Raw genomic sequence first — 26118 nt, forward strand, 5'->3', positions numbered from 1 at the left:
CAAAAAGATCAGAGAAATAACATAGACATAGACAACGCATCTTGATTTAAATAAGTAATTTGACTTAATCATTGCTCTTTTATTTATTCAGTAATTCATTTTATGCTGCAATTTCCATGTGCCTGAAGTATGTTGGCTTTTTGAGACCCATTGATCAATATGACACAATTCATCATGAACTAGCCTATTAATTAAAAACTATTTTGTAAATTAGGAAAAGGAAGCTCAGAGGGGTTAAATAACTGGCCCAACATCACACAGATAGTAAGTAACAAAGCAAGGATTTGAACTGAGTTATAGTGTTCCATGACATCACACTACTAACAACAGCATGTTTATAGGTAAGAATAGTTAACCCTGTAATTAGGGAGAGTCACAAAGGGTTGGGTAACTGTATGCAAACAATATTAATTCATGGGCTGATTTCAACCTGGGATAATACCCCCAGAGTGGTCAAAGGGTTCTTTCCATGGCAAAATTCTATTTGATAGCCTTATCAACAACATAAATGAAGATACAAAAGGCAAGCTGACCACATTTGCTGTTGACACAAAGCTGGAAGTGATAGTTGATATGCTCAAAGAAAGAATTGGGATTCAAAAAGATTTCATCAGACTGGAACTACAGGCTGATATTAATACGGGATGCAGGGAGAACTGGCTTAACAGAAATTCACATGAAAAAGACTTGGATATTTAATTGAGAGCAAGCTCAATATGATCCAAAGGTGTGAGCCAAAAAAGCTAAGGCATTCTTATCCTGCATTAAAAGAAATGTAGTGTCCAGGAAAAGGAATACAATTGTACTTCTGGTCATTGCTCTTGCCAGACATATTCTGACAAATATACTCAACATTTTTTCCAGCTATTATTAAGAAGAGTATTGACAAAGTGGGTTGTGTTCAGAGGAGAGTGAAACTGTGTCACGTGAAGAACTGGAGATGTTCAGCTTAACATGAAGACTTGGACAGTGCAGTGGAGGTGAGAGAAGAAAAGTGAAATAGCTATTTTCAAAGATTTGAAGGTATATCTTAGGGCTGATGGTTAAATCTAATTCTGTTTACTCCAACAGACAGAACTAGGACCAAATGAGACAATAAAATTGCATAAATTATTTGCAAACAATTGAAATTGAGGAACATAGAATAATCTACATTCATTCAAGAAGAGTCTGGATGACCACTCATAAATTGGAGATTCTTGGAACTTCACTGAAGTTTGGACTCAAGAACCTGTAAGATCCATTTGAACTAAAAAAGCCAGTAATAATAATAAGAATAATCATTAATAATAATAATTAATAAAAATAATCATTATTATTATTATTACATCACCTAATATGTATTAAGAAAGCTACTATAGTAAATATTCTATATGCACTATTATATTTAGCCCTAAGAAGATCTTAATGAAATATTTTATTATCCTCATTTTATCACCAAGGAAACTGGGGCCTTAGACAGGCAGAGTAACTTTCCCAAGGATAAACGCCTTGTAAGTGCCAGAGCTTGCATTCAAACTCAGGGTGCAATGATTTCAGAGCCTCACATCTTAAATGCTCTCCTAAAAACATTTAATCTCTATGTTATTTAGCGAGCTATAATTGATTGTGATCGTGAGATAATTTGGTCCAAATTCTATTTGTTCAGAATGAACACATATTGGAGGGTACTGTATTGTTAGACATCTGAATAATTCAAGGTCAACAGGAACTCTTACCTTTGTGGAGAGTAAATGCTTGTCCAGTGGAATTTCAGGATTGACACGCTCAATGTTTAAAAAAGCAAACAGCTTAGCTCATATTTTCATTCTTGGATTATTTTAAATGATGCAGTGCCAGAGTACACAAAAGCAGATAGCTTGGTTTCAGATTTTCATTCCTGAATTGGGATTTCAATATGCATGCCATGCTGGCAGATGCCTATGAAAGAGTGGAAGGAGTAAGGGATGGAAATTACCGTATTTACTCTTGTGTTAGGCAGGTGACTTTCCTGCAACTTGCATGGTGATTTTAATTTCCTATAAATAGTGAAACAATGACTAAAAGATGCTCTCTAACATGTTGTTTGGAAAAACGTGTGCTTAACTTCAACTTGTAGGTACCATCACAAAGTTTACGTCTTTGAAAGAGAGAAAGGTCAATAGTGTTTGGCTTCAACAAATTATTGTCTAGTTCAGATAAGTGAGGTACGGTTAAATCAGAAATAAATTCATTCATTCATCATTCACTTTAGGAAACAGATAAATGAAATTACTATAGGTTTTGATAAGTAGAAGAAATAATATACACCTGGTACTCTCATAAAAATTAAGAATCTACTTAGATGGGGTGGCCAAGAAAGGTCACTCTGAACGGGTGACTTTTCAGCTGAAGCCTGAATGATGGGAAAAAGCCTGAGGGAAGAGCACTTTAGTTAGAAGACAGAAGCTGAAAGCCTCTGCGGCTAGAAGAAGGTTAGTATATTCTGGGTACACACTGTACATGTGCTGCTGAAGCGAGCACATATTCTGGGAACACACAGGAGAGAGCAATAGTTCAGATGAGAGATGTCTAGGGCTTAGACTGGGATGATAGCAGTGGAAATCGAGACAAGTGAGTAATCTAGAGGCATATTTTGGAAATTGAAATCAAACCCTAGAATGCACTCTATACATAAATGCAATATCTTCAGTGCATCACACACACACACACACACACACACACACACACACACAGAGTTTTAGATTTCCATTTCTAGTTCTGTATAATCTCAAGAAATCTTTAACACGTTTCAGTCTTTTATCAGATATTTTTGACTATAAACAATTTCTTTTGCTTAATGGGAGTGAAAGAAATTCTCCTTCAAACAATTCACTTCCTATTAGTTAGAAATTCCCTCTCTCTCTTTCCTCTCTCCCTTCTACCCTCCCTGAATTCCTTCCTTCTTGCTTGCCTGCCTGCCTTTCTTCAACTGTATTTGTTTTATGGCTACTGAGCTAGGTATTGGGCCTATGGTTATAAGCCCAATATATATGTAAAACAGTCCTGGTTTCTGCCTTCATGAAGTTTCATTTAATTGGGAACTAATTCACTCAGGACAAAATTTTTATCTATTTTACATTTCTATGCTTTTTAAGCTAGTTAGTGAATGCTTATTAATACCAGGTAGTATTCCTAAGTACTCTGCATGTGTAATCTTAATGAATCTATAAGACAAACACATTTCCATTCTCCTAGTTCTACTACCGAGGGAGCCCATGCACTGGGACGTTACTGGCCCCAAGTACGTGGCAGAGCTGGAGGCGGCACCCAGGTCTCTGGAAGTCTGAGTTCCAATTGTTAATTTCAACACTTTGTGGTCTAATTCTATTTTACAACCAATGTACCAAATACATAAATAAAAGCACATGAGTGAACAAACAAAAACTTGCTCTGGATTAACTACAGAGACCCCCCTCTTGTTACAGGTATGCTGGCTCCTGGTCTTCCTCTAGTTGGGAGGAGCCTGGAGAAGTTTATAGCTCCCTCTCTCAGGCTCCTCTGGGCTACTCACATTTCAGATATTGTTTTAAGAGAAGTCATAAAATGGAGGTCACGGGGGGTTGGGACAGTAGTCAATACCAATGACCTACTAGGTAACCCAAATCTCTGATAACCACTCCTTATTCCCGAGCATGGAGGAAAATAGTTGCTTTCCTGCATTTTCATTGTCTTAGTTTAATGGTGATCATGTTGAAATGCAGAATTGAGTTTTGTTTCCTGTTTCCTTCTCATGTGCAGCCATGCAAATTTCACTAATGGTATTATGAACTCCATCTGAGATTTGTAGATTCATCTCATGAAGAAAATGTTTTACTAGAATCATAATAATGCAAATTTATATTTCTCCTTGCTTACCACGTCCAGCTCTACTTCACATCATGGTCAGTGATCTGCAAAGGCAAATCAGGTCATATCCCTCATCAGCACGACACTCTCCAATAACTTGCCATTGCACCGACGTCAAAGATCTACTCTTCACTGTGACCTACGTGACCTGGCCTGTACCATCCTTTCTCACTCCACTTTGCAACACCCTCTCCTCAGGTTACTACCCTCCAGCTACAGGGTTCTTGCAGTTTCCTCCACTTGAAGTGCTTTTTCTTGAATTCTTCCAATGGCTTTCCGTGCTTTAGTTCTTTTATTTCCCCTCCTCAGGAAACTCTTCTACAATTATCACACCTACAGAAGATGCCTCTTTTCCAGTCTCTCCAGTGGATCATTCCTGATAAGCCACATGGTTATTGTCTACTTGCTTTTCATCAGTACCACCCACTCAGTGGGAGCAGTCAGTCTCTCTCTCTTCATCCTGAGTATATCTCCAGTGCCTAGAACAGAGCATGACATGTAGAAAGCATTAAAGATCTGTGTTGAACGCATTCTTTAGATATATTTAAAAACTTATTGGATTTTGATAAATATTATTCCATTTGGAATTTATTTGATTTGGTAGGTCAAATATACTAATAAGAACTTCAGAAGTAGTAGTTACTATGATTAGTCACCGATGTCATAGGCTAAAGAACAGTGTTGGACCAGTCACTGAACAAAATAAATACACTTATGCGATGTAATGACTTAAAATTATGGAGTGGAATGTAGTGACTTCAGAAGTTTCTGTCTGGTGGTTGGCATAGAAACCATTTCTGAGAGATAGGTTTCATGCCAAGATTTGTGGCATGTCATTTATCTACATGTGTAGTAAAGCCTAAATTAAAGATATATGTTCAAATCAAGGTATATTAAATTTGTGAAATATATTATTATAATTTATATTTTCCACGCACTTCCATATTTATATTTATGCAATTCTTATTACTCTATCCTTGTTAAAAGAATAATAAAATTCTTTACAGGACAAGTAATAATGAACAACTCTTTCTAGGTTACCACTACCAAAGAGAGATCCTTTTTTATTTCACTAAATAATGTACCTTAACAAAATCAGCGTAGATTTTAGTAACACAACAGTTCAACAATGTGAAAGTGTGAAGAAATTGTTGTTCCTGAATCAGAATTGACGAACTCTGTTTTTTTTTAAGTTCACTTTGGAGCTCATGCCATTTTTTAATTATGGCAAGGGGAGAGTTTGTACAATATCAGACATGCTAAGCTGCCATGTGTTTCTCTCATCACCCTGTCCCCGACTAGGCAGTGCTGCTGGTTGCAATCTGAGTACCGAGCCCCAGGCAACAATGCCCATTACTCACCCTCTCAATCAAATATCAATGTGGGAAGTTTGTGACTTAGGCCAAAGATGAAAAAATCTGACCAGCTGTTCCTCTCAGGCTCAGTTCTGATCCCTGTGTGAAAAAAGAATACCTTAGAAAAGTAATTGTGAGTCTGAATACAATGGTTGCCAAACAAAGAATCTAGTTCTGTTTGTTTTGGAAGAGCCATGTGCATCAATCTGGCTGTGAGCAAGGTATTCATATGTGTGCTTCTGTCCAAGAGGGACAGCGAGGTTCATCCATCTCATTTGAATGGAGCTTTCTCGGCGTGAATTATGTGTCTTCTCTACCCCTTCCTTGGTATTTTCTGAAAAGAAGAATGTCTTTATGGTCAATAATAAGTGATTACTAACTGTGAAACTGAAAACCAAAAATCTGGTCAGAATGGCCACCCTTGAGGATTCAAGCTCTGATGGTACAGAGGGATAAACTGTCCTAAGAGTTAATGTCAGTAGAACATCGGAGTTTAATGAGGGATTAACTGCAGAGGTGGCAAGATAGATCTTCTCCAAGCAGGAGCAGGACACTCCTGGTCCCCGGTCATGTTATTCCCCAACCAACCCATTGTTTTCCCACTGGTTTTTGTCTGCACTTATGTATCAAGCCTCGATTGAAACTTTCTTGGCCCTAAGTGTGGATATATGTTCCAATTTTTCCATGTTGTTGGCATTCATAAATATTAACCAGCAATAATTAGCTTCTCTTTTCTAAAGAGTGAGACATGAAAAGCCTTCATTGTCCTGAGAAAGCAGCTTTGGCTCTTCTATACATTGCAATTCATTTTTACATGACATACAAGTACTTTTCATTCAGTTATATTCCATTTTCAATAGGATATTGTGAACAATTAAAATTATAAAAACTAGTTCTGGTTTCTATTAGTAATATTTTGTTTCAAGGTTAAAATATATTGGATCTTACAAGAGAGTTTATTTTAGCGATGTAAATAAAGAATATACATTCCTTAAAGCCTTTTGAATTCACATGATTCTTCTGATGCATGAAGAAAAGTGCATTTTACTACAGCTAATTCTGATAGGAAACTATAATTCCAGAAGTTCAATTCTAGTTACACACTGAATTGGTCTAGAGTAAATAAAAATATTTGTTCTAGCATGGAAAAAACCGCATTTGTTTTAGACATCAATATTTATATGGATCCTTTTCATCACTTTCTGGTTTATAGAATTTCACATGATTAGCTATTCATCTTGCATTCTGGTTTTCAAGGTCACAGAGAGACCACTTGGTGAGATGTTGAGCTAGAATTTCAGAGAGGATATGTTAAAGATTTTGTCATAAACATACCTCTACTAAAACAAGGTAGATAGCTTATGTACCAGAGCACGCAAAAACAATAGCTCAGTGCAGCAGTTTGCTCTCCATTTGGAATTTCCTCCTTCCTAATTTCTGTTTTACACAAATGAGTATGTATTATGATCACCTTGAGGAGTGTGTGGCTGACCATATTATGTTCCACAGGTGTGTTCTTCTCTACAGCAATAATAGTTAACTAAGAATGTTTCTGTTTTGAGAAAATTTATGTCAAAATTTCATACTAGTTTTAAGTTATTTAAATACCAAAGGCCAAACTATATGCAGGGATTTCAGGTGATTGCAATTTATGAAATACATTAATATTATATCATAGTAAACAATCATTTCCCCCCCAAACATCACAAATCAAGGGGATGCATTAGAATGTAAAACAAAGTAAAAAACAACATTATAAAGCTGTACCTAAACAGAAATTACATCTCTTTTACAATGACAAGATAGTCCTTATCATTTAGAGGCAAAATCAGAAGCATCCAAAGAACTTTTTCTAGACAACAGATAACAATTAATCGCATCTTAGTCTTAGGGTATGAGGCGTGTTGAAACACTATTGACAGGACTTTTTGAAAAGCTGTGTGTGATGGGTTACTTGACAGCACTTTTTTTCTTAGTGGAACATAAAATAACAGTTCATCCTAGGGTCAATAGTATCTACATTGGAGGAAATGAAGATATTAAGTAGCCCTTTCCTATAGAAGGAAGTTTACTTTTAAAATACAAAAAAAAAAAATATATATATAATAAGTGGAAATATAGAGAGATCGGTAGAAGGATACAAACTTTAAGCTGTAAGATGACTAAAGTCCGAGGATCTGATGTGTAACATGGTACAACAGGAGATAAAACTATATTGTATAATTGAAATTCGCTAGGAAAGTAGATTTAAATGTTCTCTCACACACACAAAAGATAAATAGGTGAGGTGATAGATGTGTTAATCAACTAGATGGGAGGAATCCTGTGTCACAATGTATATGTACATCAAGTTATTATGATGGACACCTTAAACAGCGTACAATTTTATTTGTCAGTTATCCAGCAATTAGAGCTGAAAAATACTGAAAATTGTGCATTATGTCAACACAAAATATTTTAAGAGTAGGTTATTTAAATTTCATTATTTATTTGGAAGAAATATAATAAAATAGCTGTGTGGTATATGCTATTAATGCAAAAATTCCTATTAGTCTTGATTACTTATTTTTGGAAAAATAAATACTTAATGATATTAAATATTCAAACAATTGATGCAGACATTTTTTGGCTCTGTTGCTCAGAAATTTCATGAAAAGCAGTCTCTAATGTCTTTAAGATGCCATGATTTTAGTTTTATCAAGTTTGTGCCTTACATTTTTTAAGATAATACTTTGCATTTCTTCCTGCATGAAAACCCCACAGCTCTTAAGCATTCATTCCATTAAATTTGTAAAGTGAGAATAATGATAAATGCAAAATGTTAGTTTCAAGTGCTTGTATGTCTATTACTTTGTTTGTTGCTAATAACCAAGTAAAGTGTCCAAGGCAGTTATTATTTTGAAAAGTTATCTGACCAGCCTAGGGGAGCAATGCTTTAAAGCCAGAGAAGTGGCTAACTAAACAGTATTAAACAGTACCCCGAAATCCACCCCCCTAAAATAAATAAAAATAATACCAAAAAAATCAATACAAATCTAACAGCAGCGTGGCCTTGAATTGCAGGGTGGATGAATTTGGAAGGAAAGGCTAGGCTAGAGCTAAAAAGTAGAGAGGGTAGACTTTTGAAGTCCCCTGAATATCATTTAAAGGAGTTTGAATTTTATTTTTAAAAACTTGTTTATCAAATAGTATACCAGAGAATGGTTAAGCCTTGTAGGAATTATATTTAGTTCTTATTACAGTATTTAGAATTTCAGTTAAATTTGTTATACTAGATTAATACTTTTTGCAAATAATTGGTCACAGGTGGTTAAAAAGGTTTACTTCAACTCCCCCCCTGGGAAGGGTGGCCATTAGACTGAGAGGCTCAGAGTAGTTCAAGGAGAAGGTGAATGCTGTGGGTATCAACTTTATCTTCCACCAGTTCATCCTAGTGATGTCTGTGGGTTAGCACCTGAGCTCTGCAATATGCACTGAAAGCACTGTTCATGACCAACAGGGAACAAGGGTTATTTAGAGCAGGTGTCTGCTCAAAGAGAAATTGGATAAAAAGAACAAGGCCAGAGAAGGGTACTAATTTTTCTGAGTCCTAAATACATTGGCCTACACTGTAATAAGTACTTTACTGTATTATCTCATTTAAGCCTCATCAGACTCCTGTAAGGCAGGCATTATTCTCTGTTTCACAGATAAAGTATCTGAGACCAAAAAAGTTTGGGCAAACAGCCACCTAAGTGCTATGAAATGGCAAAGCAAAACACAATTCCACTTAAGTTTGCAAGCAAATGCTAGATTAAGTTATTGAAAACTAAATTTGACCATCTAAACTTGATCCTAAGAAAGATATCATAAAATGTAATGAATTTTCTTCTATTTAAGATACTATTACTGCATTTTATTATTTTTTTTATTTAAAAAAATTTTTTTATTGTTTATTTATTTTTGAGAGACAGAGAGACAGAACATGAGCAGGGCAGAGAGAGACACACACACACAGAATCCGAAGCAGGCTCCAGGTTCTGAACTATCAGCATAGCCCCATGCCGGGCTTGAACTCACTAGCTGCGAGATCATGACCTGAGCCAAAGTCGGATGCTTAACCAACTGAGCCGCCCAGGAGCCCCGCTATTACTGCATTTTAAAAGAAAAAATTGTATTTAAAATTTTTTTTTTTCAAAGTTTTTTATTTATTTTTGGGACAGAGAGAGACAGAGCATGAACGGGGGAGGGGCAGAGAGAGAGGGAGACACAGAATCTGAAACAGGCTCCAGGCTCCGAGCCATCAGCCCAGAGCCTGATGCGGGGCTCGAACTCACGGACCGCGAGATCGTGACCTGGCTGAAGTCGGACGCTTAACCGACTGCGCCACCCAGGCGCCCCAGAAAAAATTGTATTTAAAAGAAAATAAGTTTATAAACCCTGATCAAACCTCATTACATAGGTTTTGGGGGTCCTCACCTTTGGATTCATGCTCCTCCCTTGCAAATAAAGTAACTATCTCAGATAGATACATTGTTAGTAAGGGACATCAGATGCGACAAGGCTTCCTACAAAGTTGCCATTAACAGCAACCAAAATTTAAGATCCAATCCAAGAGAGTTATTACTGGTGACAAACTCAGGAACTAAGTCTATCATGGTCCTATATAATGTGATGAGCCAAGTTTTCCAATTCTGTTTTTGGGGGAAAAAACAAAACAAAAACAAAAACAAAACATTGTCAGGGAGGAAGGTAAAAGTTATGTTATATATGAAAATTAAATACATTAATTTAAAATTTTGATTTTTATTAGTAATTTTGGCTTAGTTGAAACTTCCACAATTCAGACACTCCACCCACCAAAAACTTTTGTTTACCCAAATGATCTTTCTTGGCGGCTCTATTGTCTATCTGCCTGTCACTCTGTTTCTCTTTCACTTTCTGTCTCTGACCTTGCTCTTCCTTTCTTCGTATAAGCACATTTTGGGGGGGGGGGGGGTGGTGGAATCCTACAAGTTGCCCAATACATCAATAATAATGCTGGGAGAAATGCTGTCACTATGCTAGGAAAGAATTTGTAGTTAATCATTGCTGGCTCTTTTTCTGGCATTATTTATCTCTGTGTATTCCTAACAGTTTTCTTTTTAAAGCCATCTCCAGAAATCTCAAAGTCTTTGACACAATTTAAAATGGTTGCACTTGGGGTATCTGGGTGGCTCAGTTGGTTAGGTGTCCAACTTCGGCTCAGGTCATGATCTTGCGGTTGGTGAGTTCGGTTGGTGAGCTTCAGTCCCGTGTCCTGCCTCAGGCTCCGTGCTGACAGCTTGGAGCCTGGAGCCTGCTTGGGATTGTGTCTCCCTCCCTCTCTGCCCTCCCCCCACTTGTGCTTGTCTCTTTTCTCCAAAAAATAAACATTAAAAAAAGTTTTTAATTAACAGAATTTTAAAAAAAATTTTTAACAGAAATTTTTTAATTTTTTTAAAATTTAATTAACAGAAATTTAAAAAAAAATGATCTCTTTGCACTGTTGACAGGGAATTTTGAAATTTACAGGCAAACGTGCTGGAGCAAATCATTTAAGATGAGAATGATTAGTTTGTGGTTTCTGAAAAATACATTATTTTGACATGATTTGATGTTAATTGCTTTAAAATTCCAATTTTTATTAACTTTCTTATAGGAAAATACAATGAAAACACCAACCATCATTTTTTGAGACGATGACACCTAAACTATTAAATACTTCATTTTGCAAATTCTGCCTACTGTTTATTTGAATTTATATGGCATTGTGTACAGTCTTTAATTTGTTATTTATTCATTGTGGAGAGTCTTTTATTTTTTTTGATTAATGACAACCCATTTTTTATTTTTAAAAATCTTAATTTTATTTATTTTTCTTTCTTTTTTTATTTTAATTTTTTAATTTACATCCTAATTAGTTAGCATTAATGCAACAATGATTTCAGGAGTAGATTCCTTAGTGCCCCTTACCCATTTAGCCCATACCCCCTCCCACAACCCCTCCAGTAACCCTCAGTTTGTTCTCCATATTTATGAGTCTCTTCTGTTTTGTCCCCCTCCCTGTTTTTATATTATTTTTGCTTCCCTTCCCTTACGTTCATCTGTTCTGTGTCTTAAAGTCCTCATACGAGTGAAGTCATATGATATTTGATTGACAACCCATTTTTAAAATTCTGTCTATACATAAACAATAACAATATGATGAATTCCTGGATTGTTGGCCTTGCTTGGTATAAAGATTTTATTAAACATTTTATCTGGACCTGAGTAGATATTTATCCAACGAAGATGTTCAAATGGCCAACACATGCATGAAAAGATGCTCAACATCACTACTCCTCAGGGAAATGTAAATCAAAAATAAGCTATTGCTTCACACCAGTCAGAATGGCTAGTATCAAAAAGACAAGAAATAACAAGTGTTGGCAAGGATGTGGAGGAAAGGGAGCTCTTGTGCACTGTTGGTGGAAATGTGAATAGGTGCAGACAATATGGAAAACAGTATGAAGCTTCCTCCAAAAATTTATGATCCAGCAATTCCACTCCTAGGTATTTACCAGAAGAAAACACTAGTTTGAAAAGATATATACCTCTATGTTTACTGAAGCATTATTTACAATAGCCAAGACATGGAAACAATCTAAGAGTCCATTGACAGATGAATGGATAAAGAAAATGTGGGGTATATACACAATGGAATATTACACAGCCATGAAAGAGAATGAAATCTTGCCATTTGTGACAGCATGATAGACCTAGAGGGTATTATACTAAGTGAAATAAGTCAGACAAAGAAAGACAAATACATACGATTTTACTTATGGTGGAATTTAAAAAACAAAACAAATGAACAGACAAAACCAAACAGAAACAGACTCATAAATAGAGAGAACACACCAGTAATTGCTGGTGTGGAGGAAGAGGGGAATGGATGGCTGAAATAGGCTAAGGGGATTAAGAGGTATGCGCTTCCAGTTATAAAATAAATAAATCACAGAATGTAAAGTATAGCATAGGGAATATAGTCACTAATATTGTAATAACTTTATATGGGGACAGTTGGTAACTAGACTCACCAGGGTGATCATTTCATAGTGTATGTAAATATCCAATCACTATGTCGTACACCTGAAACTAATATTATATCGTATGTCAACTATATTTCCATAAAAAAATCCACTTTATCTGTATTACCACTGTATCAAATAACGTGAAATGTAGTTACCAAGCTTTAACTACACATACCAGAAAAAGAGAGATTATGATTTAATGAATTGAAGCAAGATCACAGTTTACTGATACAAATAGTTATGTACTCAATAAGAAATATAAAACACCTCCATTAACTACAAACTATAGCACCACACTATCACAGTAAAGCAGAAAGTTGACCCCAGACAACCCAAATCTGCAGGTTTTCTAATCTAACACTGACATATTTGAGTTCAGAGTCTAAGGGCATTTGCTTTGCTGTTCGCTTAGATTTTCCGAACTATCTCAGTTCTTGATTCCACACTGCTATTGTGTGGATCAAATGATCCCTGGTCACAAAAATACGCCGGGGAGTGACTCCCCTGGCGTCCAGGTTATGAGTGTGGTCAGTCATTCCACATGCCTTGGGGATGAGCTATCTTTACCATGATGAGAGATTTCCTTTTCAAGGTTAGTAATCCCCAAATACAAAATGCTAGCATCAATAAAAGTCAAAGCAATTAAGGAAATGTATATTGCAACCTTGTTCAAGATAGCACTGAAATTAGTCTTACATCTCTTTGCTGTCTTTTTTGTAAGTAGTATTATTACTGACCTAGAACAAAGAAGAAATTTGACAATATACTCTCAGACTTACAAATATGTAGTACATTGACTTCTTCAATGTAAACCATAACCAGACATTTAAAAATATATCTCTGTGCACATTGGACCTACCAATTCCATTCTCCTTTCGCATGGGTCATCATATTCTAAAACAACTTGGGAGGGACAGAGAAAAACACAAAGCAATTCTGGAAGCCTCTCCTCTTCCTTTTCTTCTAATCTTTCATTCTTTCTTGGAGAAGGAGGCTCTACATTTTAAACAATATGACTCACTTTATGTTTGTGGCCTTCCAACACTCCAGAATATTCTCGACTTTTCGTGAGCAGAGGTACGGCTCACGGAGTAGGGGTAAATCAGTCCCAGGCTCCTGCTCTGCGTGAACCTAGGATGCAGACCTCTCCCGGATTCCCGGAGCTCTCCGAGATCCAGCCCTCACAGTCCTGCAGATCAAAGGGACTCGCTAGGTTGGGAAATGCTGCCTGGGGCGGTTCCAAAGACAGGGCATTGTAAATATCTTTAAGGGTAGCGGAGTTATAGAACCTTCCCTCCGGCCTCTTTCTTCCCATCCTCTGCTCCTAACATTTTACAAGTTGTCTGCAAGGGAGTCAAACACGGGTCAGGCAAACAAACGTGTTCTTTCCAGCCACCGTAACCGGATCGCTGGAACGAAACAAACTCCCAGAAGCGTCCACAGACCGTAGCCAGACAACCAGCCTGGGCTAAAAGCAACTTCGAAGTGAGGCTGCAAGCGCTGCTGGGGTGCACATTTTATTTGGTGGCTAAGCACAGTTAGGATACCCCACCTCCCGAAACAACAACAACAAAAAGCCTGCAGGAGGGAGGCAGGGAGGAGGAAACAAAAGTTGCCCGCATTTTTGCACCGCGGCAACACTAGTTAGAAAGCCCTGCAGCTTTGGGAGACGGAGGGAGAGTTAGCAGAGCCAGGAGTCGCGGTTTCAGGGAGAGGGTAGGGAGGGGGTGGGGGCCTTCGCCCATCTCCCCTCGGAGCCCAACAGCTGTCTAGCTCTTGGAATTCATTGGCTTCCCCCCACCGCGCCTCCCAAATACCACCCCAATCCAGTTTAGCCCCCCGCCCCACCCTCACTGACCTAATAAGGCCATGCAGTGTGTGGGGGACCTATATAAAAGGCGCGGGCTCGCGGGGACTCTGCACGACGCCGGGGAGAGAAGTCAGCTGCGGTCCAGTGCCCACAACGACGACCATGGCGAAGGAGTGGGGCTACGCCAGCCACAACGGTGAGTCCGAGCAGCCACCCACCCCCTCCCCCCTGTCCCGGGATAGTGCCAAAGGAGCCCCTGGCATTGCATAGAAAGGAGCCCCTGGCATTGCAAATCTAGGGAGTGCGTGGGAAACTATGGGAGGAGGGGTTGATGGAAACTAACATTTACTGAGCATTTACCAAGTGCCAAAAGCTGCTGACCCTTTTACCTTTATCTCATTTAGTTCTCCCTGGTATGGAGCCGTTATTACTTCCGTTGGAGGAAACTGAAGTGCAGAGAGAGGCTCCGTAACTTGCTCAAGATCACACTGCCTCTGACTGAGAAGTCAGCCCACGAGAGGTCCAGTTCTGATTGTCCCTTACTCCATGATACTGGGCAAGCACTTTAACCTCTCTTAGCCTGGTGTTGGTTTAAGATCCTTGCTCTGCCTGCTGGCTTCTGCCTAACCCATGGTAAAAGAAATATGGGTGTGCTTTGAAAACCACATGTGGTCAGTGTTATTTTATTCCAGCTACATGATAGAAGATGGCATTGGTAAGACATGTGATGAAGTGCATCTCAAAAATAAGCCTTTGAGGCTGTATTCTTGAGCAAGCAGAGGGACTCCTCTGAGTTAAATAGTTTCTAGGTTCACTATTAACAAAACTATGAAAAGGTCTTAAATGCTAAGCCTTGTCTTGCCCAAACTGAAATCCAAGGCCTTTTCATAATCATTGACTAGTGTCCGTGTATTTTGCTGGTTTAGTCTATTAGAAAGGGCTCAGAATGTGCCACCAAATAAATCCGTGCCCTCAACTTGACTTCCTAGGTCCTGACCACTGGCATGAACTTTATCCAATTGCCAAGGGAGACAACCAGTCGCCCATCGAACTGCATACTAAAGACATCAGGCACGACCCTTCTCTGCTGCCATGGTCAGCATCTTATGATCCTGGCTCTTGCAAGACCATCTTGAACAACGGCAAGACCTGCAGGGTTGTGTTTGATGATACTTACGATAGGTCAAGTAAGTATGGCACTTAGGTAGAGGCACATGGGCATTTTCAATGTCCATATTGGCACAATGAGATTTATGACACAGTAACAGAGTTAGTGGGAAAAGGAGCCACTTCATCTCTGAAAATGGAGATGATACTCTGTTTTTCTCTAGTCATGAAGAATTATATTTATGCATTGACTAGGAATGTCATACTCTCTAACCTTGGTCAACTTTGCTGCTGCAAAATGGCCCTATGCCCAAGCTAAAAGTTGGCAATGCATTCTTGAAATGCAGCTTGATAGGGAGGTGATGGCAATGAGTCCAAATGAGTGTCCTTCAGGCTCTGATGGCCTACACCTAAGGGTTCTTGTGGTTTTTGACCACAGCCTAGAGAGCAAGGCACTCATTCCCAAGTGTGGCCGAGATACCATCCTACAAAGCAAGGAACATAGCACTTTCTTCCTCTGGGGTGTGTGTGTGTAGGGGGGGCAATCCAGGGGAGAGAATAAGGTCATTAGATGAGTCTGGAACATTGCCTTCAATGCTTCAGTGGGGTTCGTATAATTAATCCTTTTGGTGAGTGTTTTTGAAGTATCTGACAATTTCGTGAGTAGTGATTTGTGCTGTGTGAAAATGAAAAATCACATGTTTAAAAAACTCTTTATTTCACTACACTATTAAGCAAGTCGGAGAAATAAAAGAAGGCTAATTAGAAATGCTTTATTTCACTGTAAATGAGGTAAGAAGGAATCTAATATTTTGATGATTGATGCACAAAATACATTTTCCTACAACCACATTTGTAAAAAAAGTTAAAATTATCCTCACTGATTTACATAAATGAGTATTCTCAAAGATGTTATAAAAAGAGCATAGTGTCATAATTCCTACCTACCAGAAGGCTCCAAATAAGAAATATCATGGAAATTTGTATTTTCTTAAACAATAATTTCATGTTGCTGTTATTTCTTTCTCCCTTCTCCATTTAAATCAAGTTCCATTCTGAAGGAGAAACGACAAAATTAAACAGTATCCATTATGTTGAACCACATGAAAATACCAGTTTTGTAAGCAAAAATGGTGAAATACAGTTCCATATGAGTTATCCTAATAATTGGATTCATGTGCCCAAAAAATAACTGTTGTAGTGCTTGGACAGGAAAAATGCTATGAATCAAACCACTTATTTCTACATGACCAAGCTCACACAAGTCTAGCTCTATTGTTTCAGATTTATATTATGTAGCTTTCAGTGTGCCATTTCAGCACCAATAGTTGGTCAATCCTTTCTAGAATAGCTACTCTCTGAATTCTATTTTGACGTAGCTTATGTTGCTAAATATTGATTTTAGGATTTTTGCATAGTTTCCCATGACCTGCAGAAAATATTTGAACCTGTAAATCACCCCCCAGGTGAATGAAGTGAGATCAAAGTTAAGTGAAGGGTTGAGGTATTTGGACAACAAACTCAAAAACTAATGTTACCCAGAACTGTCTAGTTTAGCCGTCCACCATTGACTAATTCCCAAGAAATTTCTGAATTTTCCATTTTACCTCATTTGAGTAGACACAGTGTAAGTATGGATGAAAGCTCTTGCTTGTAGTCTTAAAGAAGAGTGGAGTTGGAGGCAAGATATGGAGAAGGAATTCACATTTGCTCAGTTATTGGTATACTTATGGGCACTGTGATGAGCACTTTAAAGTCCTTAATCTCATTTAATCCTCACGGCAGCTCTGAAAGGTTGATATTATTATCACCTTCATAGAGATGCGAAAACAGGTTCAGAGAAGTTTAGCCACTTGCCTGACATCACACAATTAGCTAGGATTTGAACCTACATCTGCCTGCCTCTCAACCGTCATGTTCTTCCCACTGCAGTGCAGGACCAACTCATTTGTCGATAGTCTGCATCCTTATCGCCCATTGTTTGTTTTAATTTTACTGTCATAAATGTTAAATTGATGTTTTAAACATAATAAAACAAGCAAAAAAAATAAGACAGAAAAGAGAAATCATTTATTTTGATATATCCCAAGACTTTATTTTGCGAGAACAGACCAGGGTGCTTGAGAACAATAGCAGACTGACTTTTGCCCAGCAAACTTTGTCTATAAGAACACTTGTTTAAAGTAAAACTCTGTAGGGGCGCCTGGGTGGCTCAGTCGGTTGGGCATCTGACTTCGGCTCAGGTCATGATCTCACGGTTTGTGAGTTCAAGCCCCGCGTCAGGATCTGTGCTGACAGCTCAGAGCCTGGAGCCTGTTTCGGATTCTGTCTCCCCCTCTCTGTGCCCCTCCCCTGCTCCTGCTCTGTCTCTGTCTCTCTCAAAAAATAAATAAACATTAAAAAAAATTTAAAGTACAACTCTGTAAAAGAAGCATGAGTTCGCTGTTGACATAGCTTCTCTGAATCACAGTGCTGAGGGGTGGTCCTCTCACTGGACCCTACCGGCTTCGTCAATTTCATCTTCACTGGGGCGCCTCGGATGACCACGGCTCCGAGCACTCTGTGGATGGAGTCAAGTATGCTGCGGAGGTAGGAGGAACTGCTATGGTCCACTCTGGTCACAAAGTGAAACCTGCCAAGTGAAAATTACCAACAAAATAGTATCCGCTACTCTTCCTTCAAGCCCGTAGTTGTGAAAAAGAGCTGTAGTAGTTTTAGCATAAGCTGAAGTTGCTACATATTCTAGGCTAGATGGTTAAGAGAAGATGGGTTATGTCATGCATGAAAATTTTCAAGGTTATATTAAGAAATTGGATAGCAGTTTAACAAAAAAAAGCCAAGGTACTGAATGGAACAGAAAAGATAAGGATAGCTAGCATTTATTAAGTGCTTACAAGTATTTACTTATATGATCCCCTCAGCAACTCTATGGGATAGGTTACAGATGAGGAAACTGAGGCACAGAAAAGCTACATAACAAAGTTACATGGCTGGTGAGTGTTAAACCTGGCGCTCTACTTTATGTAGATTGGCAACAGAGTTTATCATCTTGTCCAGGGCCCTAAGCTGCCTCTTCTGTAAGAATGTAGTGCTCTAAAAATAGCATTTAGTAATTCTGGCTAATGCTAATGTTCTAGTCTCTTAATGAAGGGTGTGCATATATGTGTGTATATATATATATATACATATATATGTATATATTTATATGTACACACATAGATGAATAGATACAAACACATACACATACAATTTAATATGAGCAAATACTACCTCTTGGTTAATCCATTAAGGAAAAGCCTGATTTGTAGTTCAGATCAAGGCATCAAATTACAAGGAATAAGACAAACCTCCTGCATTTTGTTTTTATAAAGCTAAGCCTGGAAGGGGTAGTGACACATGCACTGGAGGTGAGGAGCATTCGGTTTTTACTGCCGCACTCTTTTTTAGTGGTAGGTTCTGGTCAACACAGGAGCTGGGGCAGGAACCTTGGAGGCACTTGTGGACACGGTCTTAGGCGGCATCATTAGTGCTTAATTGCTGGCTAAACTAAACTCTAGGAGACCCAAAGTACACTTCACTATGATCGTTACACTGCTCTACAGTCTGTCCAGAAAGCCATGACAAGATAAATAATTAAGGCTTCCTTCTAGACACCTTCCCCCTGAAAATGGGAAAGTTTAGTAAATTTCTTGCAACCTTGGGCAAGGCTTGCAGTTTGGCCTTTATACATGGGTTTATCTCAACGCTTTTGATCTTGAATATAGTATCTTTAACTGCTGTGAACTGCTGTATTCTCTTTCCATTCTGTGTAACTCAATATGGGAAATTTGACTAATTTAATTGGTGCCTATGTTCTAAATTAAGATAAGGTTACCACCAGGTTGTTGAGCACTGGATGCTAAAAGGAGGTAGATATAAAAATGCCCAAGAATTTTCCTACTGTTTGTCCCCTGCTACTTCCCTATTAATTCTAACTCTAGAATGTTAGCAGCTTCTTGCTTATAGTTGTACATTTCGCTGTTTCATTTGGTTAGAAAAAGGAGCAATTTAATGTTGTACAAAACTAAAATAAATATTTTGAATTAGTTTAACAAAAGTTCAACTTTCACTGATAGCTTATTACAAAGTTCTCGATCTACTTATAATAATTTTATACAGTTCTTCTTTGAACCATTAAAAATTTCACCAAAATGTTGCATATCAATATTTAGAATTCTATCAACTTCTATAAGAGTGTTCAACAACGTTAGAGTACAATTGGGTTTATTGTGAATAATTTTACATATTTCTTTCCTCTAGAAAATTTCCTCCTAACCTATATTGTATCATTGCAGCTTCATTTGGTTCACTGGAATCCAAAGTATAACACTTTTGGAGAAGCTCTCAAGCAGCCTGATGGGATAGCTGTGGTTGGCATTTTTCTGAAGGTAAGGTAAAAATTGGCCACCTTTTTCTTCCAAAATTTAGTTCCTTACCAGTGGTTAAGGTAGCATGAGATCCACGCCTTCCTTTTATTTAGAGAGAGAGGAATGAATGTCATTATTCATTCAACTAATCAAGATATTTTGCTAAGATCAGCTCAAATTATTTAGCTCTCCTTTAAACATGTTTCTTTTGCCATTCTTTAGTAACCCTAACACTTCTAAATTCTTTCAAGAATGAATGTGTGTGTGTGTGTGTGTGTGTGTGTGTGTGTAAGGGTAATGGAGACAGAGCCTTGGAAGGAGCTTATTATGGTGATGGGGAGAGAAAAACAGTATTGTTCATTATCCTTTCCCGTTACTCTATTTCAATCACACTGGAAACCAGAAAAGCCAATGTTGGGAACCACTGTGATGCCAAGTCCCTGGCTGGACATCCCCTCGGCCTAGGGAAGCCACCACTCACATGATCCCAGGCTAAGATAGCACACGGAATGTGTGTGTTGTTGGGCCAACTTTGGTTTAAAGTGGACTTAGTGTCATTAACACTATGAATTTAGTAGTAACATAATCTAGATTTTAAGCCAGAGGTGAAAATCTAGCTTCTTTCTTTTTGAATGACCTAATTTGTTTTATGTCCTGAACTCATTGGGTCATTTTCAGTGACTGAATGCAACACAACAGGAAGTGGAGTAGGTCTGAATCGAAAGACAATAAGTTTAGTTTTACATAGGTCAAGTCCATTCCAGCTCTAATTCTATATATAAAAAAAAGAGAAGAATGACTTCAGAGAAGGTCAAGGACATCATGTGATTTTGTGGTTTTGTACTTCAGAGGCCTGGTGTCTAAGTTTAGTTCAAAAAATATATACCCTAACATCTTGGGGGAGAAATAAACTTATGTTTTTGCTTAGTACAAGATATTCTGGCAGATTTATAAACACTAGTTGCAGATGGATGGATCACAGTCAGTGTTCAAGACAATCATAGATTATGGAGAAGGGAAAAATATAATTATTGGTTTCCTATTTTCTTACAGATAGGACGTGAGAAAGGCGAATTCCAGCTGTTCCTTGACGCACTGGACAAAGTTAAGACAAAGGTGAAAATAAATCATATTCCCTCCTAGAACATAAAGCAAGGAATGTCAATTTTTATTTTTACATTTTCTTTATTTTTAAAAAAATTAAAAAAAATTTTTTTAACGTTTATTTATTTTTGAGACAGAGAGAGACAGAGCATGAATGGGGGTGGGTCAGAGAGAGGGAGACACAGAATCTGAAACAGGCTCCAGGCTCTGAGCTGTCAGCACAGACTCCGATGCGGGGCTCGAACTCACGGACCGCGAGATCATGACCTGAGCCGAAGTCAGCTGCTTAACCGACTGAGCCACCCAGGCGCCCCTAAAAATTTTTTTTAATGTTTATTTATTTTTGAGAGAGAGATACACAGAGTGTGAGCAGGGGAGGGTCAGAGAGAGAGGGAGACACAGAATCTAAAGCAGGCTCCAGGCTCTGAGTTGTCAGCACAGAGCCCGATGTAGGGCTCGAACTCACAAACAGTGAGATCAGACCTGAGCTGAAGTCAGACGCTTAACTGCTTAACTGACTGAGCCACCCAGGCGCCCCTATTTTTACGTTTTCAAGTGTATTTGTTTCACTTAAAATCTGTTACTAAGTTTGATGAATATGCTAAGTATATGTATACAAACAAATGCTATTGTATTCATATGGTTTATAATTTTTAGAGCAATTTCACATATATCAGACTATTTAATTTTCATAGTCTGTCAGATGACATTTTTTAATGAAGTAAATGTAAGAGAAGTTGAATGGTCAACCCCTGCCCTCAACACACACACACACACACACACAACACACACACACACGCATGCATAAATGCACACACTTAGAGAAGTACTAAATATTTGGGTTTTGGTTTTGCCCTTTCTCTCTTGGGCGACACCTATACATTTTAAATCTTAACAGTGGACTCTTCTGATTAACAGATTCATTTTAATTGCCTTTGGAATTGTTCTAATAAAATGCTTTTAAGTTTTATCACCGCAGAAAGTATTCTGAGTATAATATTCAAAGGAGCCTGGTTTTTATTTAGCATTGTGAACCTAAACATTAACTTATATGAAATATTTTTACTGTGGTTACATGTGAGTTTTCTTCCTTTTCTTGAGAAATGATAGAATTATAGTTCTACTGACAGTTAATAGGGAATAAAATGTTACAATGACTATGTCAAAGTCATAACATAAACCAGCTTCCCCCTCTGACCTTTATTTCTAAAAGTCATGAACTTTGCTTAACAGCACCATTTTTCCCATTGCATTTGAAATCCATTCTCACAAAATGGTGAAACCCTTGGGGTGGGCGGTGTGGGTGCACCTGCTCACTGAGCCTGCGCCCTCCTCTCTCCCAGGGCAAGGAGGCTCCCTTCACAAATTTCGACCCGTCCTGCCTGTTCCCTGCCTGCCGGGACTACTGGACCTACCACGGCTCCTTCACCACGCCGCCCTGTGAGGAGTGCATTGTGTGGCTCCTGCTGAAGGAGCCTATGACCGTGAGCTCTGACCAGGTAAGCTGCCGCCACGAGTGGAGCCTTGAGGACACACGGACTTACAGAACCACTTACGTTGGCTGTATAAGATATAGATGCTAAATGGAAAATGTACAGCTGCTAAATGGATGCTTACAAAACAGCTATACGACTAGAGACTTCATAGTTTGCCCTGGTTAATTACAGTCAGCTTCTTCAGCTTTCTAAAACTTGGCTTCCAAAAGTACCAGGATAAATGCCGATGATGTAAAGGTGGCTGTGACAATGAACGATGACTGGATTCATGCTCTAGAAACTCCTTAGGGTTTAGATTATCAATATGAGTTAGCCTTTGTTAATTTGGAGGCCCCTCAAATACTAAGCACTGGTTAGGAGATTGTAAATACAGGCTTGGGGAAAAGGATGCTAATGGAAGGGATTTAACATCTGTGTGACGTGTATATGGTTTTTCCAGTTCTACAGACAAGTAAGTTGTGGCTCAGAAAGGTTAAATTGTTAGCCCAGGATCACACAGCCAAGTGCAAGAGCTGAGAGTCAGCTCTGGTCTGTCTGCTTCCAATACCCCTTGACCCCTTTCCACGGCCTTTCTTCTTAGTGTCCATCTAATCAATGTCCTTGCCACATTTATCAGAGAGACTTTCAAGGAAAGATTGTTTAGGGAGAAATATGTAACCAGGGTTATGCAGAACAGATTAAAGCAAATGGGCAACACAGAAACTCACACCCTAGATCATGAATGTCTAATAGTGAAGTATTTACCAGTATGTCTCCCTTACTTAAGACAGTTTTCATAATTCTGCCAGTTACAGACTCAAGTATATATGATAATTTTTTAATGAAAAGATTAGATTTAATGGTCAGGTTCACTCATGTACATATTTTGAAAGAGGAATGCAATTTTCTTAAGGAGAAAGCTAAAAACATTTTTGGGTAGAAATGTAGCATACAGAAGATAATTTCCTAATTTTTTCTTCCTCTTATAAGAAAAAAATTGGTTTTAATTATAGTGTGACTAATTTTTTTTCTGTTTTTAAAAAATGTACTCCATAAACTTCTACAATGAAGGCCCATTAACTTCTTATTTGCACTGATATTGTCATCCCCTCCTACATAAAGCATATGCTTCATACTGACCCCTTATATTTAAATAATTGTTTCTGAATTCGAAGGAAAACACTTTGACCAGAGGGCATGGTGATCTATACAAAATGAAGAAAAGTATTATTACAAATAGAGAAAGACCTTATATTACTCAGGAACTGGTAACCAAATAACTCTGGACCAACGGGTTTCGTGGTTTCCTTGTCTTGTTTGAAAAGCCAGACTTTGCCGACTGTCACATGTGGAATGTGTGCACTTGGCCAGAATGTCGTGCTGACAGTCTCCCCTTGCCCCTTGCAGATGGCAAAGCTGAGGAGCCTCTTCTCCAGCGCTGAGAATGAGCCCCCAGTGCCCCTGGTGGGGAATTGGCGCCCTCCACAGCCTATCAAGGGCAGGGTGGTGAGAGCCTCCTTCAAATGAGGCTGCTGGAGCTTGCCCTCTTCAGGAAAGGAAACCTGCCATTGGAGAGCTTGGTTCCTTGTCTCCTTTTGGTGCTCCTTACTCCAAGTATATTTCAGTTTTCCACACTCATAGAGCAATGAATACAAGAGTGTAATACCAAGAAACCAGCTCCTTTGACAAGATGTAACATGAACGCATTTGGCCTTTGTAATAGTCATCTTTCCTATGAAAGTAGCATTTCTAGTAAGGTTTCAAAGAAGAAACAGGTGGAGGAGTAAAGATCTGGAAAAATGGGTATTTGACACTATTTTTCTGTCATCTTAAATTTCACAGAACTTCAGTTTTACTATTGTCATATTGTGAGTTGTCCATCTTAAAGAAGTAAGGAGTAATTCTATATGTAGGAGTAGATGTGTATGAGGATCATATAGCAATTAAACATAAGCCAGAAATTAAAACTACTATGGACGCAAACAATTGAAATGATGCCTTTTAAACCTTAAATAAAACCAACAAGAGGTCCATCATTTATTACAGTTTTAGCTGCTGTAAAGATTATCTGGTTTTGAATATCAATGAAAGGAAAACACATTCAACTGGGCGTTTTAAAAAGTTTGATCTAGTATTTGAATTTCTTCTTCACAAAGGTGGCTGACTTTATCCTAATATTTTTCTTTACCTGAAGGAGGGCCATTTATTTTTAATTTTACTACTTTCTCTTTGCATGCTTATTAAAATAAAAATTGCCTCTGGTATCTTTCTAATTTGAGGGTGGAACAAGAATTCCTAGAACACAAAGGAGTGAATGACTGCACTTGAGGTAAAAGCAGTTGTACTGATCATCAAAACTAATAAAGATGTGAATGAAAAAAAATTGTGCTGTGTTTTTTAATGAAGAAAGGGGTCATAAATGACAGACACGGACTAAAACTAAGAATGGCAAACTTTGTAATTCTGTTTTTTATAATGGAAGGGTGATGACAGCAGAGTTAGGTTCTGATTTGAGTTGGATGTTACATCCCTCACAGAGTGGCTAAGAATCAGTGAGGGCCTTTGGAGAAAACTGCAGACCAGAATAGGAATGTGTGACCATATATTTGAGAATGTGGAATAGTTTCCAGAAGCCTCAAAGTTGGTTTAGGATTCTGGGGTCCAGGCCAGTACCATGGTTGCTGCTAAGATGAATGGAATCAAATCAGACAGTAGCTTTTATGTCCTTTTTTTTTTTTAATGCTTATTTATTTTTGAGAGAGAGTGAGATAGAGTGCAAGGAGGGGAGGGGTAGAGAGGGAGGAGACACAGAATCTGAAGCAGGCTCCAGGCTCCAAGCTGTCAGCGCAGAGCCCAACGCGGGGCTTGAACCCACGAACTGTGAGATCATGACTTGAGCCAAAGTTGGATGCTTAACCGACTGAGCCACTCAAGTGCCCCTATGTCCTTATTTTTTTTAATGGACACTGGGATGACACTAATCTAATGCTACAAAAGTCCATACATTGAGATCTTCAAAGCATTTAATATATTTAGGCATAAAGTCTAGTCTTGCAGTTAGTGGCTTTGATATATCTTTCATCACATCACTGGCTAATATGTTGACTTACATTAGAAAATTATAGCAATAATTTAATAACCGTAAGGAATGAAAATAGTATTGGATCAGGAGAGTCCTGTTATGTTGGAAGTCAAAGTCCCAGGAGACTAAAGTTATTTAATAGATTACCACTTGGGTGAAGCAAAACCAGGTTGGTCAGTGCAAACTGGATGTGTTAATTAAATCCCTTGAAATTAGGAGGTGTGGAGTTTTTATCAATTAGTGGTAATATGCAAGCTGATTCTCTCAGGATACTTAGTAATGTTTAAAGCACTGTAAAAATGTACCCAGAATACACTCTATGTAGGGGAGGAATATATAACTTCATACCAGCTACAGGGGTCCTTATTCAAGAACACAGGCTAAATAAGGCTGGCACTGTTCTAAGGGAAAATGTCCACTCAAGAGAGGCTATCTCCCTAGATGGTGAGTTCCATGGGGGCGCAGATGTGAGTCTTACAAACTGATGTCCCCCTTATTGCCTGGCAGTGTGCCTGGCACTTCACAAGCATTCAATAAATATTTGGTGAATAAATGATGTCATGAACCTAGATGACCCCAGGACAAACACTCATCTTCTTGAACAACCCATTACTGTACATGATTAAGACTAATGCAGGCTTTTGCTCATCTTTGTTGAGAGCTCCTTGGAAAATGATCTCTTTAGCTTCAGGTGACAACTTCCCAGTTGGAACATATTCCGCTCCCCTGTCCCCAATCTGAGTCGTTGCCAATGCTCACAATTATCATCCAACTTAAAACTTCAGCTTTCTCTCTGCACTCAAAATGCTAAGTTATTATACATGTTCATTAGAATATTG

General features: G+C 38.3%; 1 protein-coding gene and 1 long non-coding RNA gene across 4 annotated transcripts; one reads left to right on the forward strand and one right to left on the reverse strand.

The window, feature by feature from the left end:
• Window positions 1–1536: 1536 nt before the first annotated feature.
• On the reverse strand, window positions 1537–14683 carry LOC109269437 (uncharacterized). Of its 3 annotated transcripts, none has more exons than XR_002081077.2 (4): window positions 14466–14683; window positions 5229–5321; window positions 4201–4346; window positions 1537–1920 (listed from the first exon to the last, which is right to left on the reverse strand). It is a non-coding gene; the product is annotated as an uncharacterized LOC109269437 (long non-coding RNA). The 3 variants fall into 3 exon arrangements; XR_008419907.1 differs by lacking the exon at window positions 14466–14683 and adding an exon at window positions 13317–13491 and having other exon boundaries at window positions 4205–4346; XR_002081078.2 differs by lacking the exon at window positions 14466–14683 and adding an exon at window positions 13317–13491.
• Window positions 14170–24580, forward strand: CA3 (carbonic anhydrase 3). Its single transcript, XM_019453386.2, has 7 exons — window positions 14170–14301; window positions 15095–15292; window positions 17683–17801; window positions 19547–19639; window positions 20672–20734; window positions 22066–22221; window positions 23605–24580. Exons 1-7 carry the CDS (start codon window positions 14268–14270, stop codon window positions 23722–23724), a joined length of 783 nt encoding a protein of 260 aa, XP_019308931.2. The 5' UTR covers window positions 14170–14267; the 3' UTR covers window positions 23725–24580.
• The last annotated feature ends 1538 nt before the right edge of the window (window positions 24581–26118 follow it).

This window comes from Panthera pardus, unplaced genomic scaffold (genome assembly GCF_024362965.1).
Source record: "Panthera pardus isolate Hobbes unplaced genomic scaffold, ASM2436296v1 HiC_scaffold_7, whole genome shotgun sequence".
Taxonomy (NCBI): domain Eukaryota; kingdom Metazoa; phylum Chordata; class Mammalia; order Carnivora; family Felidae; genus Panthera; species Panthera pardus.

Coding starts and splice junctions, on each gene's coding strand:
- CA3 (XM_019453386.2), top strand. CDS start 14,268: ATGGCGAAGGAGTGGGGCTACGCCAGCCACAACG. Junction 17,802..19,546: donor GAGTCAAGTATGCTGCGGAG/GTAGGAGGAACT, acceptor GTATCATTGCAG/CTTCATTTGGTTCACTGGAA. Junction 19,640..20,671: donor TGGTTGGCATTTTTCTGAAG/GTAAGGTAAAAA, acceptor ATTTTCTTACAG/ATAGGACGTGAGAAAGGCGA.